Raw genomic sequence first — 17,669 nt, 5'->3', positions numbered from 1 at the left:
AGTAAGTGATCTAAGATGAAAGCTGGAGAGACTGAGAGGCAGCTGGCTTCTTGTGCCCGTCCGGCGAATAGCCATTCGCAGACGGACGGCGTGACGGCATGCGGATTGGTGCACGCAAGCCACTTGAAGCGCTCGCTGGTTGCGTCAGACCATCCCAGTCGATGCCGCATTGACCGCAGCATTAGACACAGCCCTATCATTGTGCACAACTGGCAGACAGCTCAAAGAATATTAGCTGCAGTTGCTCCAGCTATTAGAGCACCCGTGTCCCTTGAGATTTCGTTGCCTCTCGCCACCTTTCCCCTGAACGAGAGCTGGTTTTCTCACTGGATACGTCGAGGCGCCGTACCTTCATTTAGGACCGACTTCCTCGGCTTTCAACCACTTGGCCTGAACCCACACACGTGTCAAAGCGGAGCCCATCGACGGGGCACTGCTTCCAGTTTGGATTCTTCGTCTGTCACGACCACCATGGCTGAGGCGCTCACGTATGATACCCAAGCCCTTAGAAGGACCCAGTCAACGGGCGATCTCCCACCTCGAGAGCTACTTCGCCCCGCCAGGGCTCGTATCTCGATAGATCATCGCCGCTCAGAACACAGTCCTCATCTCTTCGATCCACGGATACGAGCAACAGCGCCTGAAGAGTTGAGCATCCATTGTCATCTGCCAAAAACCCGATAGCTGATCACGCTGTTCTATAGTTTGACCCTTGCTCCTCGGACGCAACGTACATTTTCAATCCCAATTGTACCCGAGTTGCCCAGTGCCCAGTCTCACGCGGCAGTTACAGGACCTTCTGCTTCTGCTCTGCACCGACAACGCCCAACGTCTTGGTACTCCAGGGCAAAGTCGTTTTTTGGATATGGACCTGGCTCCTCGAGGACTCGGAAATCACTTGTCTCTTTTATGTGGAACCTTGGTTTTGGTTTTATGCAGGTTTGCTCCCTCGACTGCTTTTATATTATTAACAGGCGCTCAACGTGATAATTAGATCGTGGCCACAATTGTCTTACTTGCAGTCGCCTCTTATCTGAAAAGCCCAACTTCCCCAGACGTCAAAGAGATCAACGCTTGTGGCCGGCCTCTTGTAGCTTGGAATTGTATCTGGCTCTTCAAGGTCACCCTGTCATGTATACTGGCTTATTGGAGCTGGCGTAGAGCTTGTGCAAGGTAAGGTCATGTCCCAGTTATTTTTTTTTTCCTTTTGCTTATCCTTATCGTGCGTAGTAGTCGTCGTGACGATACTGAATCTAATAATCGTGATGGTACTAACAGCAATAGGTCGTCTCTACAAGCCAGCGCTAATCGACGAAGGTACCACGAGGCACATAGAACTAACATAACTACGCCAGCATCCGGTCCATCATCCACCTCACCTAACAATGAGGAGCAAAGTCTTCCATACTCTCATCTTTATGCTCGGCACGTACTCATGTATTCAGAAGACGATATAGCTGATTATAATCATCTTGACTTCTATCATAGATTGTCGCTCTTTTCTTCTATCATCACTCTAACTTGGTTTTTGACTGCTCATATCCTCGAATATACTTCTATCAATACATGCCGTCAATCGGCTCCACACGTCTGGTGGCTTACGTTCGCTATTCTGTGCACGATGTATATCACAGTGCTCGAGGTATTTTTCTTCGGTCTTCTCGTGTTCATCGTCCTGCCTACGGTCTTGGTTCGTTTTTCATTTGCCCGTGTTGTGCCAATTGACTATCTAATAATGGGGATGGTTAGTTATTTTACAACATCGCTTTACTCTGCTTGGGACGACATCCACTCCAAAACCCTCATTATATCAAGCCTGAAGTCAAAAAGCTTCCTAAATCCTTGGTAGATCGCATCCCACTAGTGATATACATCCCCCCACCTCCAGATGATCCATTTCCCGGCCCCATACCTATACCGAAGTCTGCCCATTCATATCCTCCAAAGCCAGTCTCCGCTGTAAGAAACATGAAGAGACGTTTTGCGTTTTTACGTAAAGTGTCGCTGCCGAAAAAGAAGGCAGAAGGGGGTTCTCAGAAGACTGAGAAATCAGACTCGATTCTAGGAGGGAAGACGAGGACGTGGGAAGACTCCTGGGAGCAAGGAGAGTACCCATTCGTCAGGCTGGAAGGGAACCGCGCGGTGTGTGCTATCTGCCTGATGGACTTTGAGGAGCCGAAGAAAACGGAGGGTGCTCTCAAGGACGATAATGAGCACAAAGGAGAGCCCCAAGAAACCGTTCGTCCAGAATCTGATGCAGAAACCCCACAAGGAGTTCCAGAAGCTCCAGAAGAGAATATTGAAGAGGAAGAAAGGCCGAGTATGCCGCACTTGGAAGATGCAGGCGAAGGGCCCTCACCATTGAGGTTGCTGGCATGTGGACATGTCTTCCACGTAAGCACACTCCCTGAAGTTTTTGTGGATAGATACCTCCTAATCACTTTATCCAGCAACCATGTATTGATCCTTGGTTGACCGAAGTGTCAGGGCGATGTCCAATTTGCCAACGGCCAGTTGAGATTGAAGAACCCAAAGCGAAAAAATCAAGAAGAGGGCGTGCGTAATGATTTTACGTAATGGGACACAATGGTGTTGGGTCAGCCATGGCTACCATATAAAATATTCGGCGAGGCTGTGAGAAGACATGATATTAAGAAAGACTAACTAACGGTACGGTGTATTTTTTTCCTTGCATCCCTGTATATCTACCTGTCCTGGACCAATTTGCATGCTGTTTGTTTCTACTCCATCGATTGTATGATTTATTGTTTTTGCTTCCTGTAAATCTGAGATTTACAATCACGACTAGACGCTGAGCACCTGTGACAAATACATGGAAATCGACAGAAATACGAAATTCCATCCAAACATATATATGCACGTGGTAAGTCGCCTTTTTTGGTTTGTACCCACATAGAACTGATTCGGACAGTTTCTCCATTGTGGTCAAGTACATTAAGTTCCTTGCAGTCAAAAGCAACAAACGAATCTCAACCCTCCGATGGTGCCACTCGAGATTCTCTTGCTACCACGTGTATCTCTACAGGTCTGTCACGGTATATTACTGAAAATCCCTGCACAAAATATGGAACCTACGGTATTGGAGATGATGATTGTATAATTTTAGCTCCGATCACCTCCAAGCCTGGTTTGCATCATAGCTGGAGCTACCTAAGACTTGAGTCAGGTTTATCTGGGCCCCATGCTGACTACAGCTTCCAATCGTTAGCCCCAAAACTTCGGCATACTTCTTGTGTTGCCCCCCTTACTAGACGTCTCAAAATGCCTGCCCCTGCCCCTGAGGAACCCACTACTGACGATTCCACAACTGACTCGGAACGAACCGCTGCTCAGAAATCTGAAGGCTCATCATGGCCTACTGCTACCCCTGAACAACCCCCGCGTCATATCCTGGACGATGAACCTTTCTCACATAGTTTCTTCGACAGTGACGAAGGCACTTCAAGAGCAAGGGCCCAATGGTTCAAGATCCTTATGTTCGGTCTGGGAGTTGTTATATGTCTTGTATGGACAGTGCTGCCAATGTATTGGGCTGCACTGGGACGTATCGACAGTCATGTCGGGTCCCTGACTGGGTGGGTGGTGGTGAGTGGTTTTACTTAGTGTCATAGTCGCATTTATCAATAGGACTAGGATTTTGATGGTGGGCAAATAGGTCAAGCCGTCGTTCTGGCATTTCAAAATATTAGTGGGAGTGACCAGATGTCGTGGGTAACTGTTCCTGCCAATCAATTTCCCAACGGACCTCCGGATTTAGTTTCAGCTATCCTTGATGAAAGGTGCTGGGCAGCTATCTCTAGTAAAGACTTTTTTCTCTTTCCACGTATTATTGAATGACCATCTGCCTTGTACATGCAGTAAATCCCTCAGCCTCCGCCAATCTCAATGCTGCAGTAGCCGCGAAGAATGGTGCCTATAATGGGTCCCTGGCGGTCACAGCATTCGCTAGCGAAGCACGCAATGAAAATGCATAGTAAGCTTATATGTGTTCTGACACCATATGCTCATACAAATCACACTCTTTAGTCGCGATGTGATCATCGAAATGGTACGGTGCACGTTCCACATGAAGTCTGAATCTCACATTTACTTTCGCATTCAAGATCAATCCACCACTTCAACTTGCTTCACAGCAATTTGCACTCCAATACGCTGCAGGGCTGGGTAACAGATCAGACATAGCGGCTTTGCTGATGTCTGCACCTAGTGTGGTGACACTGCCATTCTATTATACTCTCAATAACATCCGACCATTCGATGTACCAGTGTATGAATATTCCTTTGATTGAATATCTGAATACTGAATTATGTTTGCAGTGCTGCTGCAGTCGATTACGTTGGCCTGATTTACTTGCTAATTCTTGCAGTAGGTCACTTGTCATGTGGATGGTGAAGATACTGACATTTTGCTATCTGACAATTGCAGTTCATAATGACAGTAAGAGTTTGTTACGATATCGTTACAACTGATTCTGTAACTCTCGTTATTCCTCTAGAATCAACTTTTAGCTGCCCGCGTTGAATCGGGTCTTGCACGTCGCCTGAAACTGAGATCACTGATCTTGGTTCGAATATTCACTCCCATCACCATGTACTTTTTTGTTTCTGTATGTAATTGAATACTCGGGGAACTTCACAAGCTCATTTACTTCTTTCCACAGTTGATGTATTCGCTTCTGAGCTTGGCTTTTGAAGTGCCATTCAATCGCAGGTCTGTGTGTCATTTCGCGGGCCTGATCACACCATTACTGATGTTCCCTTGGTAAGGTTCGGGCGCGCTGGTTTCGTTATCTACTGGATGATGTCGTGGTGTGCCATGATAGCCTTGTAAGGGCAAGCGAACTACGTCCAAATTGCTTTTTTGACCTCATTGTCTTAGGGGTCTAGCTCTAGAAGCCGTACTCACGATTCTGAGTTTGAAGTTACTCCCTTTCTTTTTGGTTCTATAGTTAATCTGTAAGTCGCTCCTGCAAGCCATGACAGAGTCTAAACAAAACTGAACACATCTGCAGCGAACGTTGCTGTTGTATTTTATCCCATATCACTTCTTCCTGGTATATTCCGATATGGTTACGCCATGCCATTCTACAATGTTTCGCGCACTGCCAGAACAATCATTTTCAGCACACAGAACCAAAGTCGGTATTATCTCGGTTCCTTGTTATGATCTAATCCTTTACTCACACATTCCATCATATCTTAGTCGGCTTGAATTTTGGTGTTCAGTTTGCTTGGATCCTCGTCTCGTGCATGACGCTACCGCTATTTACTTGGTTTGTCCGCAGACAGGAACTTAGAGCATGGCACAAAGGGAGGATGCACGCCAAAGCGGTGGGGTGATGAGCTGTTTTTTGTGCACTAATACACTCGCATTTAACATGTTATCATTGTAAACTATTTCACGTTTCTGACGTACTAGATGTACATCCCAGTTGCTGGGGGGTGGGGTTTCGGACTGTGTGCCGCCGGCTTGTTGTGGGACTTGCCGCGGCAAGCAGTTCTTGTTCTCGACTTTTATCATCTACAGTGACTTTTATCCACCCAAGTTTCGATTCAAGTGTTCGGTGGAGATCTATAGTTTCGGTGTATAATCTTGAAAACTAACTCGTTCAACATCGCCACATATTACCCCACGTATGTTGCTTTATGAGTCATATGGTCCACCGAGAGACTAACTCTGCAATACTGGCAATCATTGCAGTGATCTTACAGGCACTACTGTATTATTTCACCTGCATTTACACATCGCCTTACGCAGGGGGTTGCATCTACGATATTGAATATTTGTGTTCATGCACAGGTTTACATTGACTCGAAATTGCATATCCGAATTAGACCTCAACTGTTGTATTGCGGTCTGAATTGCATCAAACACATCTCTAAAACGTTTGTACTGGAAGAGCTACTTAACGGAAGTCAGTCCCGCACATGCCTCAGCAAACGGAATCTGCAATGCGGGCTACTATAGGATCGCTCCAGGCCGATGACATTGGGCGTAAACTGCGAATTGCAGGCCGGTTTGTGCTTTCCTATTCTCGGCAGGATCTTCGTCTCTGATTTTCTTGTTTTATAGGATGCTTTCTTATGACCCGCAAACGGCCTTGGTGCTCCTCCATGATCAAGAGAAAGCATTGCTAGTCGATGTATCTCTTTGCATTGACCCACAAACGTCTGGGCGATGGGTCCGCGAGCGGAAGAACATTGTGTATGTGATAGGTTATTTGGAACAGGTTTTGGTGAGCTACACGCGCCTTTTTTACCTTTCATTCTACTCAAGCAGCTCTCAACAATATCCGACACATTGACTCGATCTTTGATGATATGTGCAAACCTGTGCCATATCCTGCGTCTCATTGCAGACACCACTCCCCATACCTATGCTCCCTGCATATGCACATCCGCCGGTGATTGATGAAATGCTTGTTATGCGTGCCCTTGTCGTGACACCACAGCCAACGCTGGATACAGAACATTGGAGGAGGTCCGAGGGAATGCGTCCTCCTGACCCATATCCTTATTATTGATTGTACAAAGGAGATGGAGAGTATATGTTTTGATATCGCGTATGGCTGCCTACGGATTTTTCGCGCCGATGGTGGACATGCCGTGGGCGATAGCGATCACGATTGGACCCAGATGGGCAAGCGATGATGTCTGCGTTCATGCAGCAGCGTGTTTGACGAGAGTTTTCTCCAAAGAACCATTGATTATGGTCGTGTGATTTAGATCGCACGATATGCGGTGGTAGAGCACGCTGTAGTCGCTGGATGATGTTGGTAGTGATCGTTTAATGCAGCGCTTGGATGATGCCTTGCTGTAATATGCAAGACAGACTCTGTCCCCTTGCTGTCTCTTTGCTCTATCGTGTATATCATGTATCATATTTCTGTGGCAGATGACCGGTCCGGTGATTTAGAGTGACGGGACGCCCGATCTCCGATGAGATGAGATTAGATTCTCGAGGCTAAGCGACCCCGATTGGCTGGTTGGACAGGTCCCACTCATTGTCTTTGGCCTGCTCGACGGCGACGACGACGACGACAGTTGGTAGTAAAGCGAAGGACGCGACGTGTGGGAGATGTAAAATCTGCAATTGTCATGATGCTGCCCTTTTGTGACGATGCAGTGCAGGTGGTGTGTTTTCTTTTATGTCTAAATTCGAGGAATGTCTTCCACGTGTTGGGCCGAAAAGGGAAACAGCAGTGGGCATGCCCTGCCTCGCCTCAGCTGCTACTACTTGTAAACGTCCACAGTCCGACCTGCCTTTGTACATCTCACAACCACCCTTTTATCTGCCCGCCATCGTTCATATCCCGCTACAGTCTTATAACGCGACAATACATCTTTATCCTCCACCACCATCTTCCCCAGCCCGTTCTCAGATCCAGCCCGCACATTTCACTCCACCCACAGAGCTTTGTCCTCCATCGCCACTGCTACCGCAACGCACTCATCGATTAGCCCAGTGCTCCTAGCTCATTCGATGCCAGACGATAACATCCTTGGCCCACTTTCCACCTCCCATCCAATGTCATCCAGCGATCTTTATCCCCGCGACCCACCCGCCTTCGAATGGCCCACGCCCTCAACCTCCCGTTTCCCTCTCTCCTTCGAACGCCCAGAAACCCAGCCAGCTCGCAGCGCAACTCCTCCTCTACATCCTCCAAAGCCTGTTTCTCCTCGTTATGACCCTCTCTCTATCCTTTCTTCTGCTCCCTCATCTCCTCCACCTTCTTCGTACGCTCATCTAGATGCGCTCCGCCCACCAGAAGTCGCCCCAGGCGTCCTTGCTGATGGGGGCCTCACAGTGTCCTTCCCTCCTGTTCGACACTTCCTGGCATCAACGCTAGAAGAACCTCTCCATCACCCGCCCCCAGCAGACAAGCGTGTCTTCGCATTAGCGGCGCTCGCTGTATTCTACCGCCCACTGCATCCAGCACATTGGGTCTTTTGGAGCAAAGACAAGAAGAGAATCACAGCACATGTTGTGCAGGAGCTCTTAGGTATGTCTTCGGATCCCTTCACATGCTGTATTGCAGCGCGAAGTATTTCGTTTTTTGCCTTTATGGAAGCTACTTCCTCATTCGCCCATTACGTTCTATTATACCTTGTTGAAACGCTTGGTTCGTACACTGACAAACTATTCTCAGATACAAAACCACCGCCCATTCGCTCTCCCATCGGCTGGATCGCAATGCCGGAGAACCTCTGGATCCTCGCCAGCATGCAACATGCGTATGCAGGCGCCCTCACCGAGCTCTCGTGGTATGTTCCACCACAAGACACAAACGAAACCCGGATGAACCTCCGCAAACGCAAAGCTCAGCCACTGCCACAAGCGCTAGCTGACAGCGACAGCGATGTCGAGCGTGAAGAAGAACGGCCATCTCCAAAGAAGCGCGCGAAGACACGTCGGACTGTTGCTTCTGCGACCACTAGCACTGGTGCCGCGAGTCAAACGACGGTGCCGGTAATGCCGGAGACCATTGGTATTGGTGTCGACAGCAACGACAGCTCTCAAAATCAGGCTGTGCCTGCACAACGTAAAAAACGGTCGTTGATCGAGTCTCCCGTGCTCACCGGGTCCGCCTCCATCCCCGATGAGGACGGCGCTGATGACAAACAGAGTCAGCCACAAGTGGTCGCTGTGGGAGGAGAACAAGAGGAGGATGTACCACAAGTTCGTAGCAGCCTTCGACAGAAGGAGAAGGAAAAGAGAAAGAAAGAAGCAGACGGAGAGGCGTCGCCGAGCGGGCTATCGGCCACTTCTACTCTCAATGCAGCGTCCATCCGATCAGAACAATCACCTACTCGCTCAAGTCCTTCGATTCCAGTAGCAAATCGAGGACGGTCCTCATCCTCTGCGTCCCTATCTACAGGATTGGGATCAGGTTCAAGTACGGCCGTTAGTATCTGTGATGAAGCTGGAGTAAAGAAAGCAGAACTACCAGAATCGGGTAGTGTAAATGAAGATATGAGTGATCCAGAGGATGAGGAGATGGAACAAGAGGAAGAAGTAAAGCAGAAGACCGCCACGCGAACTCGTACGCGTTCACGCAAAGCCCCTGCCCGTAACAAACCTTCTTCGGCCAAAAAGTTGCCCCCAGCTCGCACGACTACATCCAAAGGCACTTTCCATAACAAAGCCAAGCCAGAGGCTGATAACGAGAAGACGGCCGGAGCAAAGTCTCGCACGAGGCCTAAAGCAAGACCGAGGAGACGATAGTTTTCTCTTTTTTTTTTCTTTTTTTGTATTTTCTCTTGTTTTCTTATGTGTATGTTTATGGAAACTAAATGTTGGTGATGTGTGGACATAGCTTTCTTGATTACAACAGGAATTCTGTGTTACTACTGCCCGCGGAGAGCCTCTCGGTTCATGGGCTGATATATTGTCTTTTTTTGACTTCTGTCTTGTGTATTCCCGATTATCTTTTCCCTCGTTCCACTTGAGTTGTACGCCTTTCTTGACCTGTAATTCTGTTTCATTACTCTTAAATATCCCTTTTACCCCTGTTCTGACACGTTCGTGGGTGTTACTCGCTTTGCTATCTGCTTTGCTTTGGATTTGTTCAACCAATGTGTTTCACTACTGTGGGTTCGTGTAACTTGTCCGTTTGTGCGTTCTAAAATAAACCAAGATATCATTCGCTGCAGCGCGACTAAGGTTTTGCCGAGGCAAGATATGATTGTACTGTTGTGAAATTATGGCCCAACTATAACTTCGGATATCTTCTCAAGAACTCGTGGATGATTGAGCCTTGAATCAATCATGCAAATTCCGCACCTGGACTGTGCTCTCTTATCTTTTGGTCTGCTTCTCCAGATGAAATACCAATTAGGGATCGGCGATCAAAGACGCGACTGTGACAAGGCGCGATGTGACTCAGCACGTGATGCGTGATCTTCAAGCGTCGTGGTTACTTTTTACTTTTTCCCCTTTGTCCCAGCTGCATGTGGCAGAACTTGATCCTTAGTTTCTGCATCTCTCGTCCCCACCACCCCACGAAAGTTGTAATGTAAACTACTGGAAATGATCCCTATTATTGTGAGCTTCCAATCAATATTCTCATCCGTGGATCACTGCCAATACTGACATGCATTGCGTAAATCTTGCCTGTCAATCTTTCAGCTCAATAAATCGCAATGGAAAGAAGCCTTATCTGTCTAGTTAAACGCTGGCTTTAGTGTATGGCGTTTATGGGTTATCGGTCCCGATGTCGCGCCCGAGTATTGCATCTTTGTAAGTTCTGTACGGCAAGTACAGAGAAGTCGTATGATAGAAGGAAGGTATGATCATCCGTCATCACTAGTCTAACTTATTGAACAAAGGCGTTAAGTAGTAGGTGACACTTTAGCATTCTTCTCGATGTTCAATATGTGTCGGTATTCAACGAGCTTTTCGTCACACATCCTCTATCCTACATCATGGGTTCATATTTTACGCACTTCTCCACTTTGACGTCAACCGAAGCAGTCTCCTTTGAGAACATAAGATCAGGAAGACAGACACGTGATCTACGCATGCCTTCACGGTTCACGGTTTCAGGCAGTTGCTTCAAGGCGGCCGCAAGATGATTAGTCAAACTTCCATGCACGCTTTCATAGATGTGACGGCTTCTATAGTAGGATATTGAATAGCCCGAACCATACGTCTGGAAATGGCAAGCCATTCACTTCTCGCCAAGCATGCCACCGGGGGCGAAGAGTATTTATGCAAGAGAACGGGATTCAATTCTACACTACATGTTCCGTAACCCCCCTTAGTGGGTGAAGTCTAAGTCCACAGTATTCTAACTTATCTTCTTTTTGCATATTTTATAGCTGCTTTGGGGGGACCACGGGGGGTATATGACGTTGATTATGGGTCCGTGAGTTTCTTCGTTCTGTCAGTTGAAGATAGTCGTTATCTCATTATCACCCCTTGGATAGTGGCGTTAACGGTCCTCACGTTTATTGGGTATTGAAACGTAAGTATGTCCTATCTCTAACCATATGCTGCCAAATTTACTTCAACTCCCGTGGAAAGTTTCTATTTGCATAGTTTGCGAGAACGTCTTTGGGCTTCATCCCACGAAGTCTAGGAGAATTTCAGCTAGGAATCCAAGCTGTGTGGCTGATCGCTGATACGACATGATTGATACGCTCACAAGACCCATCGTCTTCGTCCTCCTAGACGCTACGGTTCACGGCGATATCGGATGCAAGCCGGGATTACGATATAGGCATCCACGGGGAGGACCGTGAACTACAAACACATTTCCAAGAGCAGGATTAATGTCGGACTCGGACCGTCATTGATGTGTCTTACGACCGTTCGCCACGGCCAGTGGCTAACCCTTCTTGACACAAACATTGACGCTATCTCAAAAGCCAGACTGTGTATCGTTGTGAAACACTCGCTGTTGCCAGTAAAATGCTCACAGAGTAAGTAAATAAGTGGTTCAATAGTGGACCCATCGACTAACAGCGCTGATAGCCCGGTGATATACCGCATGAACTGCTGGCATTTTCATCTTCGCGGGTAGCGGATGCTTTAAAATGTGTGTACATGGACAAGTAGCACTCCTATGGAATATTCATATTCCTCAAGCTTGAGTTTTTCTTGGATATCTGATATTAACGGGCAAGTTCCAACATCAACGATTCAAATGTTCACAAATAGCTCAACGGCGATTAACAAAGGTTTATCAGTGAGACACCTCAGCCGAGGTGCAGGCTGCGAACCGCTGGGCTAGGTACCAAGGCATGTACATGGCAGTACCTTGGAGTACCTGTATATTTACCAGCTGTTATGCATGCGACCCAGTTGATATTTGGCAATGTCAACTTGGACAACTGGACAACGGGCTGGTCACATCCAGGAACTGGATGATGATAACTATTATTGATAGAGATAATATTGGGTATGCGCCATCTGAGATAAGGAGCGATCGGTGGTTAGCAAATCGCCGAACCTATTGGACATAACAGGTATTTATGTGCCCGGACTCGCCTAGATCAAGGCTGTATTGTCATTGATAGCTCAAGTTGAGGTGACACACATTCATTGGATCAATACTAACGCTCTTGTGTTGTTTCACCATCTGTACTTTGATACATGCTTGTATTCGTATGGTAGTAGGCCATCTGACAAACCGGAAAACCGAGGAGGTGCCAGGTGCGCATGATCTAGGTGGGGCGAGTGACCGTCCACCATTCAGTAAGGAGAAAACATTGACGGAGGATATATAAGATCTATATATGGACCATGTCCATCTCGGGTGATGTTCCTGACCCAACAGCATGTACCTCGCAAAACGTGCGGCTAAAAGGAGACTGCACATGTGTCGCTGTTTATTAACGTTTATTTGTAACCCCCAAAGTTAGACATTATAGTACTGCTCTGTTGGACACCTATAACATTCGTGTGAGCTAAGTCAAGGACAATATCCACAATTCAATGGGAATGGGAGCGAGATCCAGTCAGAACGCAAGAAAGGGATGGGTCTTACGTATACCTAAATATATATATACCAGAGGCAATCACAGCAGTAAACAGACCGGTCAATAAGGCCCTTCTGGAGAATGATGGAAAGCTGACATGAACTTACTGTAAGAGTCATAGTAGCGCTATAACCCATAGGGAAAGGGAATATTTATCCTTACCAGTGGAATGGTGTATCTCCGGAAATGACTGCGTCCCAAATATGCTGGCAGCTATCCAGAAAAAGTGTACCCACACTACGCGTGCGGTTAGTACTCAGAATGCATATAAGGAGTGCGTTGCGCCGACGCTGTTGTACTGTGACTCGTTACCTTGGCTTGCTGTGAGTTTGGGACTAGTGGCAACGGTTTCAGGATCTTCCAGGAATATGCTACCAGTACGGGATATTTGTACCCTAGTTATGGAAACACTGGTTATGTGGGGAGCTGTGCACTCGTGCTAAGTACCACTTCTGCAAGAAAACCGCAGGAGGCTGGATTGACGGGACTCAGGACTGTGGACCTGCAGGTGCAGATACAGGTAGAATAATAATAATGCAGGTGCAGAATAACTGGGAAGAATTGGAAATAAAACACAAAAGTAATGTATTTTTGTGTGACGGCTGTTTCCCCATAATTGTAAGCGCTGTGACGCCGGCAAGGCACTACCATTTGGTCCATTTCTGCTTCCGCCGAGCGGGCCACACAATTCACCCTGCCATTGTTACGCTGGGTCACTGCCCTCTCTCCTCCCACCATCATCTTCTCCAATGCCAGCCCAGCAGTCCTCCTCCTCATCGTCTCTGGCGACGCTCTCCTCTTCCTCCTCCTCGCTCGTAAAGGCGAAGAAACGGTAAGCGCTTGTCTCACTTTTACCTCGTGCTCTCAGTTCTCACCCTTCGTCATGCCTTACAGCAGATGGACCCGTGAACAGCTTCTCAAAAGTCTCGAGGTCAAAACACATCTCACATAGTTAATCCTAACGATGTCTGACTTTATTCTTTCGTATGAAGATACTTGGTACTCTGTCAGCACCACTACCGCCAGAACTACCCCCGTCTCCTCCTTCGTCCCGGTCAAACTCCCCCGCCCCACACGCTTCCAAACGCAAGTTGGACTCTGCACAGGATCCCACTCAGAGCAAACGTGCGCGGGTCACAACTCTCCCTGACAAGCCTCCTCAATTCCACCATCACCATCATTATCACCATCAACCGCCTCAACGTATCCGGTCTCCCAATCCAGTTCCCAATTATAACTTGCGCTCTGAGCCATCAGAGGACGGTGAACTACGAGAGGAGACGACAGCTACTACAACTTCTTCGTCCCGTGGGACAGTATCAGTATCTACCGTCCTCTCGACACTTGTACCTATACGTCGACCAAGACGTGGTCGACCACCAAACAGCGTATTCGATGAAATCCATGATAAGTACCACCAGTACGGTCGTATGCTTAAGTATTCTGGCGACGCTCGATTCTGGTCCACCTATCCTGCAACTCATAAGGAGTACCGCCCACTAGCAAATCCGCCTCCTCCTAATTCTCCTTATCATAAGTACGGCGGTCTGATTGCCAGACTTGAGCTGGCAGATGCACTTGTATGCTTTACCTACTCTATCTGGAGTAGAGATTATAGCCGCAGGTCGTGTTTCAGGGAGACATGGGCTACCATTGAGGCCTTTTTGGGTTGGTGCAAACATAAGTGGATGGCTGAGGACACTATTGGTGATCGCGAAAAGGCGCTTCTGGGATTAATGTCGGTTCCTTCCTTATCGTCTTCGTGGTGGTACTAAATGTCATGATACGCAGCTGGATGATCGAAGGTTTTATTCATGGGCGCAAGTTCCAATACGCTGCGAAATTGACCATAGATCCTGAAATGGATCGTGTATGGTCCAAAATGAGAGCCGAAATGGCTACGCTTGCTAAAGAAGTAGAGATAAGCCCTTCTACAGTAACGCCAGGTCAGCTTCCGCTCGGTTCCCAGCCGACTCCTCCGATGCTGCCGTCACCTGCAAGCATCGCTCCATCAAATAGTGCAAACTCGACTCCCATTAACAATCGAGCAAGTGGCACACCCAGCACGGCAAGCAATACTGGCAATCCTAGTGTTCCCCCTCGTCCGGTATACACTGGTCCGCTGGCTCTTCCCGCCCACTTGTTGCCTCAACTTCCCAACTGTGCTGACGGAAGCCCTCCAACTCCTGAAATGGTAGCGGCTGCAGCCAAAGCAACTACCACTTTTGGACCAGTCTTTACCTTTGGATTAAAGGAGCAGTCGGGTGGTATTGTTGCTGCTGCGTATTGTATGGAGCAATGCCAGCGCGTCCTTAACTTGCCCACAATGGCCAGGCACTATCCTGCTACATTCGCGCGCATGATGGGAACAAGCCTTGCCGCTCATGAAGAACACGAACCCGATATCGAGGACGAAGAGGGCGAGTTATTTTGGCCAGGCCAGTGCATTACAGGTGAAGGAATTGGATGGGTATGCCTGATGGGAAAAGCTATGATCAAGGAATTTGGTCGAGACATTGGTTACAGAGGTCTTGAAGGCGTCGTGCCGAAGCCGAAGCCCGAAGAACAAGGTGCCGAGGCTGAGGATAAACCCGCAGAATCTGCTGCTGGGACTCCTGCAATTACTGTACCTCAAGTCCCAGGACCGATACCTGCCCCTGCTCTTGTTCAACGGTAGCAAACTTTGCACAAGAGAGAGAAACTGATATTTGATTTGCAATGACCACAAAAGACCAACTACAGAGGTCTCATTACTCCTTACACGCCCTGCTGGACGCATGGTCGCCATTTCTGGAACGGACTGGATTTTTTTGGATTGGGGAATAAATAAAATATTTCTGGAAGACATAGGGCGATTAAACAGGCCACAGGATTACGCTCGACACAAATACACCAACGAAAACCGCCATTTGGTTTCCTCCTATTACTTCGCGATGCTTACTATATATTGATCACCATCTTCGAAGAATTTGTTGGTCGGTCTTCATTCGCGTACCCGTGGATATTATCGGGAGATGCGAAGGCCGCTGCTCACTCGCTGCACACTTGTGTGCGTGTATTGCCATGGGCGAAGAAAAGCCCGTGTAATCTACTGGTTGAATCTCACGCATTCACCCCAATTGTTCTAAGCTGATCCTTCCTTCCACTATTCCAAAACTATTACCCAGCTTTTGTTGGCCTTCTCTATTATTTTTTGTCTTCGGTTTGATATTTCTCCATGATATCTCTTCCATTAAAGCCCTTCAGGATTCCATTATTTGTCTAGTACCACTTTCGTCTGCATGTCATCTTTCTGGAGAATGGAATCTACGTAAACTATTTATGTAGTCACAGGGCCCCCTTAGATTGGACCTTGGCTCTCCCCGCTGTACTTCTTTACCTAACTCCTTGGAGTTCACATCCATTGCAGCTTAAGTATCCAACGTAGCCTCATCAGCTCCTTTCCCCCCTAGAAGCATTCCCCTCCTGAGACCGAGACTGCTATGTACGTGTATGATTATCGTATTCCTAATGTATACCTGTTCTCCGTGGATACGTACTGCATCGGGTTTACAGTTCTTCGCCTGATCTTCGGGTCTTCCACCACACATACCCAGAGTTTGTATGGAAGCAGATATGTATCCGCTTTTCTCGTCGTTTTAGGCAGCTGAAACTATTTGTAAGTTGTAGAATGGAGGGCGTATATGGAAGGTTTGGCCCAGGCTGACACATCTACCGTAGACGGCGCTCACACCAGTAATGTTCCAGTTAGTGCCTAACATGTAGAACTTACTACCAACACACTGAACACTGTCCTGTGAACGTGCGATGGCGCTCTTTTACTGTTCCCAAGAAACACTACACGGCGTATAACTTATATCACGATTGGCACATAGCAGATGATGCAAGGCAAAACGATGGGTGAAGCATAATATATATCGAGGCAAAGCATGATGGCATGGATTGGTCATGAAGGTGGGATGGAAATGCGAGCAGAATGAATTTATATCCAGAGAACCCATAATAGCCATATGTATCGCCCCTGCCCGACCCCAACGGGTACGGTTTTCACCGATTGGACTTGGCCACACGCTCGAGCTCGTCCTTTTTCTATAAAACGTAGTCAGTAAACAATATAACATCAAAAAACCAAACAATATACTAACCTTAATAGCGTAAGAGTTTGAGGAACCCTTAGCGGCGTTAATGAGTTCATCAGCCAGACACTCAGCAATGGATTTCACGTTGCGGAATGCAGATTCACGTGTCTAGTTTCAAGTTGAGTTGGTGTATAAAGGCAATCACGAGGAGATAAACATACACCGGTGGTAAGAAGAGCGATCGATTGATTAACCCTTCTTAGTGGGGAGACATCAACAGCTTGACGCCGGACCGTACCCTGCGAACCGATACGAGTAGAATCTTCTCGGGGACCCGTGTTGACGATGGCATCGACGAGAACCTAGGGAATGGTAGATCAAGTCAGCTTTGAGTTTAGGAAAGGGGTGTATTTGCACTCACTTGGATAGGGTTCTGGTCAGTGAGCAAGTGGATGATTTCGAATGCGTGTGCGACAATGCGAACGGCCATCAACTTCTTTCCGTTGTTACGACCCTTCATCATCAAGCTACAAGGGCGTGTTCCAATAAGTTACCAAGACAGTGATCTTGCGGGTATTACAAACCTGTCTACCAAACGCTCGACGATAGGCATCTGGGCCTTCTTGAATTGCTTTTTGGCGTAACGGCCAGCGGTGTGGGGCAGGTAGACTGCATGACGGACTTGGATATAGTCTGTCAAAGATATATCCTTGACTTCAACACTACAAACCAAGGGCATATTATGTCAATACAGCCGGTAAGCATCGACAGCTTCACGCACTCCTGGGTGTCCCACTTTCCGAACAGCTTGATTTCCTGTCCAAGTTTTGACACGTCCTTTGGGAGAGTGGTGACCGTGGCCATTTTGAGGTGCTTGAGGAACTTGATGCGAGCGAATGAATACCTTTCCGCGACAGCGAGCGCACGTATTTGGCTTTGTTAGTATAGAAAACAAGGTTCGGTCTCTGTCCGGCTATTCCCGTGAACTGTACAGCTCATCCCTTTGTTGCCCTTTTCGGTCCGGGACCGATACTGAATTCCGAGTCACCGGTGCCTCACAGGCTATATGCGCCATATCCAACAGTA

General features: G+C 47.7%; 6 protein-coding genes across 6 annotated transcripts; 3 read left to right on the top strand and 3 right to left on the bottom strand.

The window, feature by feature from the left end:
- Positions 1-125: 125 nt before the first annotated feature.
- Positions 126-2,785, top strand: SERLADRAFT_466045 (uncharacterized protein; the record flags this gene model as incomplete). The annotated part of the gene is made up of 7 exons (XM_007317675.1): positions 126-647; positions 705-939; positions 995-1,173; positions 1,231-1,425; positions 1,489-1,690; positions 1,750-2,394; positions 2,451-2,785. The coding sequence occupies 7 exons, from the start codon at positions 472-474 to the stop codon at positions 2,562-2,564; spliced, it is 1,746 nt and encodes a 581-aa protein (XP_007317737.1).
- A 497-nt stretch (positions 2,786-3,282) lies between these two features.
- On the top strand, positions 3,283-5,361 carry SERLADRAFT_437343 (uncharacterized protein; the record flags this gene model as incomplete). Its single annotated transcript, XM_007317674.1, has 14 exons — positions 3,283-3,606; positions 3,655-3,820; positions 3,880-3,994; positions 4,048-4,069; positions 4,125-4,288; positions 4,339-4,387; positions 4,448-4,459; positions 4,518-4,628; positions 4,683-4,732; positions 4,789-4,848; positions 4,901-4,919; positions 4,971-4,977; positions 5,034-5,159; positions 5,225-5,361. 14 exons carry the CDS (start codon positions 3,283-3,285, stop codon positions 5,359-5,361), a joined length of 1,362 nt encoding a protein of 453 aa, XP_007317736.1.
- Positions 5,362-6,941: 1,580 nt separating this feature from the next.
- SERLADRAFT_466038 (uncharacterized protein) lies at positions 6,942-7,598 on the bottom strand (the record flags this gene model as incomplete). The annotated part of the gene is made up of 1 exon (XM_007317673.1): positions 6,942-7,598. One exon carries the CDS (start codon positions 7,292-7,294, stop codon positions 7,118-7,120), a length of 177 nt encoding a protein of 58 aa, XP_007317735.1.
- Positions 7,599-11,266: 3,668 nt separating this feature from the next.
- On the bottom strand, positions 11,267-11,534 carry SERLADRAFT_387845 (uncharacterized protein; the record flags this gene model as incomplete). The annotated part of the gene is made up of 2 exons (XM_007317672.1): positions 11,267-11,437; positions 11,487-11,534. The coding sequence occupies 2 exons, from the start codon at positions 11,532-11,534 to the stop codon at positions 11,267-11,269; spliced, it is 219 nt and encodes a 72-aa protein (XP_007317734.1).
- A 1,719-nt stretch (positions 11,535-13,253) lies between these two features.
- On the top strand, positions 13,254-15,181 carry SERLADRAFT_437341 (uncharacterized protein; the record flags this gene model as incomplete). Its single annotated transcript, XM_007317671.1, has 4 exons — positions 13,254-13,336; positions 13,399-13,435; positions 13,497-14,242; positions 14,296-15,181. 4 exons carry the CDS (start codon positions 13,254-13,256, stop codon positions 15,179-15,181), a joined length of 1,752 nt encoding a protein of 583 aa, XP_007317733.1.
- Positions 15,182-16,300: 1,119 nt separating this feature from the next.
- SERLADRAFT_387838 (uncharacterized protein) lies at positions 16,301-17,498 on the bottom strand (the record flags this gene model as incomplete). Its single annotated transcript, XM_007317670.1, has 6 exons — positions 16,301-16,593; positions 16,650-16,751; positions 16,805-16,945; positions 17,005-17,110; positions 17,168-17,305; positions 17,365-17,498. 6 exons carry the CDS (start codon positions 17,445-17,447, stop codon positions 16,552-16,554), a joined length of 612 nt encoding a protein of 203 aa, XP_007317732.1.
- Between the last annotated feature and the right edge of the window lie 171 nt (positions 17,499-17,669).

This window comes from Serpula lacrymans (assembly GCF_000218685.1).
Source record: "Serpula lacrymans var. lacrymans S7.9 unplaced genomic scaffold SERLAscaffold_6, whole genome shotgun sequence".
Taxonomy (NCBI): Eukaryota; Fungi; Basidiomycota; class Agaricomycetes; order Boletales; family Serpulaceae; genus Serpula; species Serpula lacrymans.
This window is presented reverse-complemented; position numbering and strand designations above follow the sequence as displayed.